Genomic DNA, 12409 nt, shown 5'->3' with positions numbered 1-12409 from the left:
GGGAACACGTGTACTTCGCCTCATATGTATTATATTTATTACCTAGGTATTAATACAAGTACTAAGATTATAAAATTAATTTTCATACCTATTTGTCGTCTGGAGATGTTCCGTTGCTGCTAAGTCCCCAAATAAAACCTTGTCTAAGAATACCACGGAATTTCGAACATAAAAATCGAGGGAAATCTGTATAAATTCAAAAAATTAACCAGATTGACTCGCAAAACTAGGCTCTGATACTAAAATAAATTGTCACGCTCGGGGGAAGTCCCTGCCGGTAAAATTTCAGCAGCATCTCCCCTGTACGGATGACAATCTGAAACTTGTCAAAAATCCCTCAAGGCCTCTCAATCCTCGGCTAATACGGTCGGAATATATACAATAATTAAATAAACAATCCACGTAGTTTATATAGTACAGCCTCCGGCTGACAATATGCAAAAACTGGATAAACAAAGAAGTCCCTGCCGGTGAAATTTCTGTTGGGGTTGCAAGGTTGCAAACATAGTCCCATATTGAAAACACATGGAAAAGATCATGGGTTTATAAGAGAAAGATATCTCCATTGGCATGAGGCCTTTTGGGTAGAGCTCAAGAGCAAAACCATGAGGGCTTAGGCCTAAAGTGGACAATATCATGTCATTGTGGAGATATCTAAATTCTTTTCGATCCTACAATTGGTATCAGAGCCTGGACTGCCAGAAGGTTTAACCGCCAACTGTGCACAAGAGCTATGGTCTTATTGAACCATGTGAGTACAATATTGACCTCGAACAAAGAAAGTGGGGGCTCCTATGTTCGGATCAAGAGGACCAGACACTAGGCAGGAAGTCCTAGTAGGTCGGGTGGACCGAGGGGCAGGAAGTCCTAGTTGCGGCTAGGCAAGGAAGTCATAGTAGGTCGGGTGGACCGAGGGGCAGGAAGTCCTAGTTGCGGCTAGGCAAGGAAGTCCTAGTAGGTCGGGTGGACCGAGGGGCAGGAAGTCCTAGTGGGCTGAGGATTGGACGTGGAAGCCCATGGTCCTTTGTTTGAGGGGGGGATTGTTGGGGTTGCAAGGTTGCAAACATAGTCCCATATTGAAAACACATGGAAAAGATCATGGGTTTATAAGAGAAAGATATCTCCATTGGCATGAGGCCTTTTGGGTAGAGCCCAAGAGCAAAACCATGAGGGCTTAGGCCCAAAGTGGACAATATCATGTCATTGTGGAGATATCTAAATTCTTTTCGATCCTACAATTTCAACAACATCTCTCCTGTATGGGTGACAATCTGAAACTTGTCTACAAGCCCTCAAGGCCTCTCAATCCTCGGCCAACATGGCCGGAACATATACAATAATTAAATAAACAATCCATGCAGTTTATATAGAACAACCTCCGGCTGACAATCATAACCACGCAGTTTAATAAAAACCTACTCCACTACAACGAGGAAAACACAACCCACAACGTAAAAACAACCGCAACGGAAAACACGGGCATCATACCCGAATCACGATATAAAATCCACGAGTGCAAGACACACGCATCACTAGTATGTATATACATAACAAGAAAACAAAGACTGAAAACAGAAAATCGTCATAACCCGGAGTGGGGACTAGCAATTGGAACCTCTTGACAGCTTCAACCTGAAATAGGAAATAAGCAACGGGGTGAGTTCAAGAACTCAGCAGGTATCGAACTGATATGCATAATAAGATATAACTATCAGTAATAATCATGGAGTACAGTCTCCTAATCAATAACAGGAAATGCGAAAAACTGAACAAGAGGAAAAGTTGTACTCACCAGGACCTCTTATCCGGATATAAAGGGTCGTCAGACCAAATACCTCATGTCTCCTGTATGCATGTCAATCATATGCAACCACCAAAATGTAGCATCCAAAATGCAGCAATCACAAGCAATAAATGCAATCCATGCATATGATGTAAATGTCCTAGTCACCTCTTACGCCAGTCAACCACCTCACACGCGATAGTGAGATCGAGTGGATAAAGCTATGACAACTATGCACTCTGCCATCACTATTGTTGAGTGATCGAGTGGGCATGATGATGTCGGAGTACATCTATTCTCCTACCCCAAATAAAATAGTGGAGCCAAAGCTCTCATCTACCTGTGTCATAGTCAAGAGGAGGAGTCTCTGCCCGCTATCACGCTGCAGTCACCACTACCCATGAGCGGACCAGCGTAGCACTGACAGAGCAAACTATACACAAACCCTGCCTAAAATACCACTAACCCATGAGTGGTTGTGTGTGTGCAGGTCATGTAACTGGCGATGTGCTCAACAACAATGGAGTCGACAATCGTACTGCCTGCAATCATGCAAAATGGTGCATGACACTAAGCATGTAAATCCTGAAAATACCAGCCTCCTCATAATGTGGACCAAAAAGAAAACCAAGTCCATAACAATGATCTAGGTACATATGTCAGATGATAAACCTAGGTACACATGCCAAGTAATAAAACTGGGTACACAAGCCAAGTATATCTAGTAGCTAGACATATATCCGGTAATGCATTATATGTCACTACATAAGTACACATGGCAAAAATGAAAAAGGACATACACATAAATGCACAACTGATAACAAAATAGGTATACTACGGGTATCAAGTAGTGACATACCAAGCAGATATCAGCATAACTATTACTACTAGTTATAACTCACTAAGCATATCAGAATGGTAATATCAAAAAGATAAGTCAAAGGTACCTGCCTCAAAAATGAAGATCGTATCAGATAGATCTCATGTCGAGATGCTTGTCTTAAATCAAAATCCTGTAACAACATACATATAATTTTAGCAAAGTCCAAATGCAACTAGCTAAATTAAATCCTAATTTCATTAGGAACCTCAATTTGGATTGTCCTAAACAATCCAACCAAATTAACTAACCCAAATTGGGTCCATCATACTCATTTATCAATTTCACCTTAAACAACAACCACTACATTGGTTTTGGATATCCACAAGCATTCACAATCAGATTAAACTAATTCCAATATATTTATTGATAGGATCAATGCTTGACATAAAAACTAACCTTAACAACCTCCTTCTTCCAAATCCTCAGCTGAAGCAAGATCGCCACAGCAATTCAAAAGCCCTAAAGCAAAAATAACACATCCACATCAAGGAATCAACTCAAATCTCAATCCACAAACGTTCCACTGGTCTCTAGGTTCTGTTCATATCGCCAATACCTGCAAGCATTCCAGCCAGCACAAGGATTCCCTGATTCAGATCAGTGCAAAGGAAGAGATAGGGAGAGCTAAGGCACAGCGATGAATAGGAGGGAATCGGGCTATCGACGCTAGGCCAGAGGAAAGGCTTTGCCGACAGTGGGTCGCACAACGGCGCGATCGGAGTTGGCATCAAGATGGAAGCTAGGGCATGACTCACAGAGGTAAAAAACGACGTCTATGCCCCGGCGTCAGCCCACAACAGCAGATGGTGTCTACACATGGTGGTCGGCGGCATCGGCGATGAGGAAAGGTCGACAATCAGCTGGAGCCGATTTGCGCTTCGGGTGGTGGCACGAGGAGGGGGAAAAAAGAGTGGGGCGGAGATGAGGGAAGAGGAAAGAATCGGGAAAGAAGTGCCCGATCTCCCTTGGCCGACAGGTTTTGTTCGCAAAGAAGAAGAGGAGGAAATGAGCAGCGAGAGGGCGGCGCCGATTGGGGTAGACGAAGAGGAGGTCGGCGCCGCAAGAGGGGAGGCGAAGAGCTCGGGGAAGGGGAAAGGGTCAGCGTCGGGAGAAAAAGGGGAAATCGGGAGAAGAGGAGAAGAAAATAAGAAATTAAATAAAAAAATAAACTTAGGTATTTTTAATTAAACCCTAGATTAATTTCTCAATCAACTCCCAATTTTGGGTATTTCCAAACAGGCTTTTCCCAAGCCCAATAATTTATCCCCTAACATACGTCATACGAGCTCCGATTAAATTCCAAAAAAATTCTTAAAATTCCAATAAGATTATTTTCTTAAATAATCTTATTATTTAATTATTATTATTTGGGTACTGTATTTTACACAGGTTGTCACTTGACACCCGTAGTTCGATTCCCAGCTATGAGAAATTTATAGAAAACTTTCCTCTAAATGAGGCATGCAACTAAAAGATGTTAGGCTTCTGCATTGTCAAGTGCTTCCTGATTTATCTTGGTGGCTGATGGAAAATTTCTGTGGGCTCAGGCGGGTCACCCGAGACTCAACATTACCTAGCCTGATTAATCATTTTTTTATATATTAAAATAATTTATTTTTCACTCTATTCATCTTGATTAAAAATACTATAAAGTACTCTTATACAACAACAACAATAACAATAACAACCAAGCCTTATCTCATTAGGTGGGTCCGCTATATGAATCCTTTTACGCCATTGAGCTCTATCTCCAACTATATCATTATCTATATTTAAATAAAGTTTATCTTATTTTATCGTTGTTAACCAAGCTTTTTTTGGTCTTCCTCTTTCTCGTTTGATATGCATATTTGTCATAGTTTCACATCGTCTAACTGGAGCATTTATTGATCGTATAAGTACATGCCCATACCATCTTAAACATGTCTCTCAGAGTTTTCCCTCAATAGATGTAACTCCGACTTTCTCTCTAATGCTCTCATTTCTTATTCTATCTATTCTCGTATGTCCATACATCCACCTTAACATCCTCATCTCTGCAACTTTCATCTTCTATTCATGTGCTCGAGTCATAACATAACATTCAACTCCATATAATATAGCAGGTCTAACTGCGATTTTGTAGAATTTTCTTTAAGTTTTAGAGGTACTTTACGGTTACATAAAACACCTAACGCTCTCTATTTCAACATCCTGCTTGTATTATATGTAAGACATCTCTCTCAATCCCTTCATCATTTTGTAAAATTGATCTTAAATATCTAAACCTCTCGATTCCGAGCAACTCGTCGTCGCTTATTTTAACAATTATCTTATTATATTTAATATTGCTAAACTTAAATTTCATATATTTTATCTTTATTCTACTAAGCCTAAAACTTTTTCCTTCTAATGTTTCTCTCCAAGATTCTAGTTTAGCATTTACTCCTTCACGTGTTTTATCTACTAAAACAATATCATCTGCAAACAACATGCACCACGATACTGTGTCTTAAATATGTGCAGTGAGTTCGTCCATAATCTGAGTACACTACTATTTTCAACTTTGGTATCATCTTATCCCATGTTGTATTAGAATCACCGTATATTTTACCTAATGTTTGTACTCCTATCTTCTCCTTGAATATATTTTGTTTCTCATCCTTTAACTTTCACCACTTAATTCTAGAAGTTGTATATATTTTCTTTCTATTGATATTATGTTTGAGATGTAGATATAATACTATTAACTTATGTTAAGTAGTTATGTTTTCTCCAAAAATGACTTTACAATATTTATAAATCTTTTTATTTTTCTTCCTAAACTATAAGAAAAATATTCTTATAAAAAAATTATGAATTTGGTCAAATATGATTAAAATTAATTAAAAATATTTTTAAAAGACCAAAAACATCCTAAAATTATTATACCACTACTAAGTGATTATTATAATAGTTTACCATCAATTAATATCTAGTACAATTGTTGTTTAATAGCCTAGTAACTCTCAAAATTATCCTACTCGAATAATGGTTTAATGATTTCTTTATTATTGTCCGCTATAATTTTAATATTTTGAAAGTAATTTTAATAAAGGTTAAATAATTCTAATTAAATTAATAAAAGGATTTTTAATAAAAAAATATATTTTATGTATAATATATTTTAAAAAAATTAAACTGGCATAAGAGCTTAATTTTTTTTTTAAAAAAAAGGTTTTATTTTGACATTTGTATTATAATTTTAATCCAATAGAAAATTGTCACGTGTACGGTCTTTATTTAAACGTGACAAATGGTGACAACCCATCCCAACTCCCAAAGCAGTAAATCATTTATTTAAATAAATGATCCGTCGGAGAGTGCGTTTGTAGGACATCGTGTTGCAGCTCAAATCACTTGAACAGCAACGAAGAAAGAAGGCGAAGATGGAAATCCCTCTCCTGATTGTCTCACTGATCTTTCTCTGCTTCTTTTCCTCTGCTCTCTCATCTTCGGTGGTCACCCATTTGCCTGGATTCCAAGGCCCCCTGCCCTTCTACTTAGAGACAGGGTCAGGATGCTGCCCAACCTTAACTTTGATTGACCCCCATGAATCTCTGCTTTCGTTGGTACAGGTACGTGGAGGTGGATCTGGAGCACGGCGGTGAGTTTTTCTACTACTTCATTGAGTCGGAGAACAAGCCGGCGGAGGACCCTCTGTTCCTCTGGCTGACCGGCGGCCCTAGGTGCACTGTCTTCAACGGCTTGGTCTTCGAAATCGGTGGGTGAAATTTCCCTGTTTGCTATGATTAACTACTCTCGTTTCATAGTAGAAATCCACTCGCAGGTCCCCTGAAATTTGTGACAGCCGAGTACAACGGGAGCTTGCCGAGCTTAGTGTACAATCCCTATTCCTGGACCACGGTGACTTCTTCTTCTTCTTCTTTATTTAAACGTGATAAATGATCTGTCGGACAGCACGTCTGTGGGACATGGTGTTGTACCAATCAATGCAGGACTTCTTGGTCCCTTATTGAATCATGTTGCAGCTCAAATCACTTGAACAGCAACGAAGAAAGAAGAAGGCGAAGATGGAAATCCCTCTCCTGATTGTCTCACTGATCTTCCTCTGCTTCTTTTCCTCTGCTCTCTCATTTTCGGTGGTCACCCATTTGCCTGGATTCCAAGGCCCCCTGCCCTTCTACTTAGAGACAGGGTCTGGATGCTGCCCAACCTTAACTTTGATTGACCCCCATGAATCTCTGCTTTCGTTGGTACAGGTACGTGGAGGTGGATCTGGAGCACGGCGGTGAGTTTTTCTACTACTTCATTGAGTCGGAGAACAAGCCGGCGGAGGACCCTCTGTTCCTCTGGCTGACCGGCGGCCCTAGGTGCACTGTCTTCAACGGCTTGGTCTTCGAAATCGGTGGGTGAAATTTCCCTGTTTGCTATGATTAAATACTCTGGTTTCACAGTAGAAATACACTCGCAGGCCCCCTAAAATTTGTGACAGCCGAGTACAATGGGAGCTTGCCAAGCTTGGGGTACCATCCTTATGCCTGGACCAAGGTGACTTCTTCTTATCTGCCTATTTGTCGAGTAATTGAAGAGGAAATATGATGCATGCTTTTGATCTTGTTTGCATGGAAACATACATACATGCAGGTAGCCAACGTGATCTTTTTAGATTCCCCGTTGGGGTCTGGATTCTCATATTCAAGAAAATATGAAGGGTATGATGCCAACGATACGGTTTGGTCTGAACAGACTTATAAGTTTCTTATACAGGTGGGAAAGATCATATATATTCCTGATGTAATTACTGTAAGTGCCTTAAAGATGTAATCTTTCACTTTTGCAGTGGCTTGTTGAGCACCCACAGTTCATCTCCAATCCCCTCTACATTGCTGGGGATTCATATGCTGGAAAAATTGTACCTATGGTGGCCAAAAGAATATTGGATGGTAACTCTACTTTTAATGTAAACTATTCATGAGAGTGTGAACTGTGAAGTGAGATCCATTTTCATTTACTGTAATCCAGGAATTGATGAAGGGAAAGAGCCACTACTTAACCTCCAGGTAAATTGCTTGAATTGATGGCCCACTGGCAATGAAAGGAAAGAACTTAATTTTGATCTTTAAATTGTTGTTGTGTCATTGTATATGATAGAAAAAGTCTTTACTTATCATCAATGGCTTTCAGGGTTACATTATTGGCAACCCAGCCACAGGTGGAAAAGTCGATAGGAATTCTCAAATACCTTATGCTCACAGCATGGGAATCATATCAGATGACTTCTTTGAGGTAATCTAAGTCTCATTATCGATCAATTAGGACAAACACAACAAAATGATCTTTGATATCACCTTACTTTCTGAACGTTCAGATGATACAAAAAAGTTGCAGTGGACAAGACTATCGGACTCCCACTGATCCACAATGCCAGATGTATCTTACCTCATTTAACAATGTGAGTCAAACACTAACAAAAATAATAAATTAACAATAACACAAACAATGAAATACATAACTGAAACTCTAAACTAGGGCAACAAGGTTGAGGAGACGGACCAAGTCAAGCAATGTAGTGAATGTACATACGCAATGTAGTCGAGGAAACTGAACAAGTCAATACCTAGTCAAAGGAATCAATTCATCTTGGTTCACTACTAATTCCACTTCAAACCACTAATGTGAATTTAGTTTGAGTTTGATATAAACCTACTGCAAGTCAAATCAATTTTCATTTGACTATGATGTTTACTGGCTGATCTAATATCCAAATATTCTCTAAAATTGAAAGTGAATAATCCTGATAATCTATAATTATATTTACATAAATCTTTTTATGTTTTCTGAAATATAACAAATATGTTTCATGGACAGTCATTCTTATCAGAAATTAATCAAGGACACATTTTAGAAGTGAATTGCCCTATTTGCTATTTGAACGCCTTGCATGGTCATGGGAGCACGACTTTTGGTAAACGAATTTTGAAGCAGAACCAAAACATTATTCAGCCTCCATTTCCTGATCTGAGTTGTCGAGTAAGGATTTAACTCCATATGATGGATGAACTATTGGTTTCATTGTACCAAACAAATCTATCATGTTTGCTAATCGCAGTGTTATGCTAGTACTTTGGCTTACTATTGGGCTAACAGAGGCATTGTGAGGAAGGCACTCAACGTCAGAAAGGTATGTTTTTCCTGTTGTTTCAATCATTTAAAGACCTTGCGATATAAAAGAACTAGAACAAAAATGAATGGAGCCTGAAGTTAAAAGCCTCATGGGTGATGTGAGTGATGTAAATATTGTTGAAGGGGACAATTAAAGAATGGGTAACGTGTAATCGTCACTTACCATACACAAAGGAACTCAAGAGTAATATGAAGTATCATCTTAGTCTTTTGCAAAGAGGCTATCGAGCTTTGGTTTACAGGTGATTAAGTTAATACAAACATCATTAATTGCTTTGTCAGAGAACAATTTTATCATTTGCAAGTCTTCTTCATTCCCAGTGGTGACCATGATCTAATGATACCTTTCTCGGGGACAAAACAATGGATAAAACCCTTAAATTCTCCTATTGTGGAAAACTGGAGATCTTGGCATGTTGATGGCCAAGTTGCAGGGTATGTCTTGTTGTAAGTATTCTAACAAGAAAGCCAACATTTTTGAGATTATTCTAATTATGTTTCATTAAATCACAATAGGTATACCATGACATATTTCAATAATTTGACATTTGCAACTGTGAAGGTAAGCTGAAAATATAGATGATATTTTTCTACCCTTAAACTATTTGAATTAAGTTGTTAGGTCATGTCATGGCAAATCCTTATTATTTTCATATAGGGTGCTGGACACACAGCTCCAGAGTACAAACCACAAGAATGTCTAGCTATGATCACAAGATGGATTTCTGGCGCACCACTATGATGTAATTTTCTTCCCTCCATCATGGAGTGTTATCTTAATATGAAGAATGAAGACTATCAAGGAAAATAAAATTAATGTTTTCATTAAAGATTATTCTATTATCACGGTGATTATTATTGTATATTGTTTGTCTCCCATGGAGCTCTGAGCTGTGCTTTCAAACTAAAAATTGAGTTCAGATTGATAAAATTTAGAGATTGTGTTTGTTTAAATGGTATAATGCATATTGTGTGTTTGTTAATTGCTGAATGCATTAGCACAAAATGTTGTTTGCATATCTATATTTGATCCAAGTTATTTAGAAACTCTTATGTCGAAATGAATGAAGCCTCCGGAATTACATTGTAGTGGAAGGGTGTCAAGTTATTACTCAGATATTCATGATTCAATTCTCAACTATGACACATTTATAAAACTATTTTCTTCAAATGATAATTTTTTTTTTTGCCTGTCATGCCTCCAGTAAGATTTAAGGATGTGTGCTAGGAGAGGAGAGTACGATTTCAAGTTCTTGACAACCTCAGAAAAATTATTATTATTATTATATAATTTCCCATATCATCCATTTACATTCAATATCTTTTTTTACTAAAAATATATTTATTTTTATATTATTGCAGCAATTACAAATTAACTCCTCTAGTTACATCATAATTATTATAATATGTTAAAATAAATTATTTTTTATTCACTTTGATTAAAAATATTATAGAGTACTTTTATATAAAAAATTATTAATTTATCCAAATATGATTAAAATTATTTTAAAATCCTTTTAAAAAATTAAAATCATCATAAAATTATTATATCAATTATTAAGTGCGACTACTACAATTATTGTACCAATCAATTAATGACTATTACAATTATTGTTTAATAGCTTAGTGACTATTACAATTATTGTTTAATAGCTTAGTAACATTGAAAATTATTGTAGCAATCATAATTAGCTACTCCAATAATCGTTTAATGGTTGCTGTATTTGGTATAGCCGCTTTAGTAATTTTGAAAATTATTGTATCATCAGTCATAATTAGTTACTCCAATAATTATTTAATGATTGCTAATATCATTATAGCCGCTACAATAACTTTTAAAATTATTGTACCAATGCACATCTTGGTCGCTTATAGAATCATGTTGAAGAAGGTGTCTTGGTCGCTTATAGAATCATGTTGAAGAAGTCACCTGAAAAACGAAGAAGAAGATGGAAAGCCCTCTCCTGATTGCCTCACTGATCTTCCTCTGTTTCTTTTCCTCTGCTCTTATAGAATCATGTTGAAGAAGTCACCTGAAATACGATGCATCCTGTATACGTGAAAACATACATGTAGGTAGCCAACGTGATCTTTTTAGATTCTCCATTGGGTTCTGGATTCTCATACTCAAGAAAAGATGAAGGGTATGATGCCAACGACGCGTCATGGTCTGAACAGACTTATACGTTTCTCATAGAGGTCGTAAAGTTCATATATTCCTGGTGTAATTTATGTTAAGTGCCTTAAATACGCAATCTTTCACTTTTACAGTGGTTGGTTGAGCACACACAATTCATCTCCAATCCCCTCTACATTGCCGGAGATTCATATGCTGAAAAAATTGTACCTATGGTGGCCAAAAGAATATTGGATGGTAACTCGGTATTTAACTTAACCGTCGATGACGGTGTGAACTATGAAGAAAGAGTCACTCTGCTATGTTAATTTACATGACATTTTCATTTACTTTAATCCAGGTAATGATGAATGGAAAGAACCATCATTTAATCTCCAGGTAAATTGCTTGAATTGATGTCTTATTGAACTACTATGTAATCCATGGTAGTGTTCATTCTAAAATATCTTATCCTCTCAGCTTGGTCATCGTACCTGATCACTTCTCTGATTAATATAGTAGTCGATTTATCAATTCCGTGTTGACCTAGGGACGGATTAACGTAAGCGCTGGGGGGGCGAGCGAATCACTTTTTTTGTGCCACTTGAATTGATGAGCCAATGGCAATGAAAGGAAAGAATCTAATTTTAATCTTTAAATTATGTCACAGTTTATATGAAAGAAAAAGCCTTTTTCAAGGTTACTTGATTGGCAAGCCAGCCACGGGTAGAAAAGTCGATACCAATTCTAAAATACCCTAAGCTCACAACATGGGGATCATATCAAATGACTTCTTTGAGGTAATCAATGTAGATCAATTAGGACAAATATCTCAAAATGATCTTTGATATCACTTTACTTTCTGAACTTTCAAAGGATACAAAAAAGTTGCAGCGGACAATCCTATGAAAATCCCACCACTTCACAATGCCAGATGTATCTTAACTCATTTACCAATGTGAGTCAATGTAAACAACAACACGAACAATGAAATACATAAATGAAACTCTAACAGCAATAAACAAGGGCAACAAGGTTGAGGAACCTGAACAAGGCAAGTAATGTAGTGAATGTACATAAGCAATGTAGTCGAGGAAACTGAACAAATCAAGATCTAGTCAAAGGAATCAGTTCATCTTGGTTCACTACTAGTTCCGCTACAAACCACTTACATGAATTCAGTTTGAGCTTGAACTGCAAGTCAAATAAATTTTCAATCGACTATGATATTTACCAAGAGATTTAACATCCATATATCCTCTAAAATTGAAACTAAACAATCCTAATAATCTATAATTATATTTGCATAAATCATTTTAAGTTTTTTGAAATATAACAAATATGCTTCATGGACAGTCATTCTTATCGGAAATTAATGAGGTACATATTTTAGAAATGTATTGTCTTGAGTGTCAATTGAAACCCCTGCCTAGTCTTGCAAGCACAACTTCTGGTAAACGAA

The 12409-nt window shown here is 37.2% G+C and overlaps 1 protein-coding gene across 4 annotated transcripts; it reads left to right on the top strand.

Moving 5' to 3' along the window:
- The first annotated feature begins 5987 nt into the window (after positions 1-5987).
- Positions 5988-9785, top strand: LOC122006114 (serine carboxypeptidase-like 18). Of its 4 annotated transcripts, none has more exons than XM_042561471.1 (17): positions 5988-6198; positions 6263-6408; positions 6475-6551; positions 6677-6843; positions 6908-7053; positions 7141-7196; positions 7293-7415; positions 7489-7591; positions 7671-7708; positions 7833-7934; positions 8017-8100; positions 8517-8678; positions 8758-8829; positions 8955-9073; positions 9153-9266; positions 9348-9393; positions 9490-9785. In XM_042561471.1, the coding sequence occupies exons 1-17, from the start codon at positions 6074-6076 to the stop codon at positions 9571-9573; spliced, it is 1764 nt and encodes a 587-aa protein (XP_042417405.1). In that variant the 5' UTR covers positions 5988-6073; the 3' UTR covers positions 9574-9785. The 4 variants fall into 4 exon arrangements, with proteins under 4 accessions (XP_042417405.1, XP_042417404.1, XP_042417407.1 ...); XM_042561470.1 differs by having other exon boundaries at positions 7120-7196; XM_042561472.1 differs by lacking the exon at positions 5988-6198 and having other exon boundaries at positions 6318-6408; positions 6475-6526; positions 6606-6843; positions 7120-7196.
- Positions 9786-12409: the final 2624 nt, after the last annotated feature.

This window comes from Zingiber officinale, chromosome 7B (assembly GCF_018446385.1).
Source record: "Zingiber officinale cultivar Zhangliang chromosome 7B, Zo_v1.1, whole genome shotgun sequence".
NCBI lineage: Eukaryota > Viridiplantae > Streptophyta > Magnoliopsida > Zingiberales > Zingiberaceae > Zingiber > Zingiber officinale.
Note: the sequence above shows the minus strand (reverse complement) of the source record. Positions and strands in the feature narration are given on the sequence as shown.

Bases quoted from the DNA above. Each gene is read 5' to 3' on its own strand.
- LOC122006114 (XM_042561470.1), top strand. From the start codon at position 6,074: ATGGAAATCCCTCTCCTGATTGTCTCACTGATCTTTCTCTGCTTCTTT. The intron at 6,409-6,474 runs GTGGGTGAAATT...ATCCACTCGCAG, and splicing joins CGGCTTGGTCTTCGAAATCG to GTCCCCTGAAATTTGTGACA. The intron at 8,830-8,954 runs GTATGTTTTTCC...ATATTGTTGAAG, and splicing joins AGGCACTCAACGTCAGAAAG to GGGACAATTAAAGAATGGGT.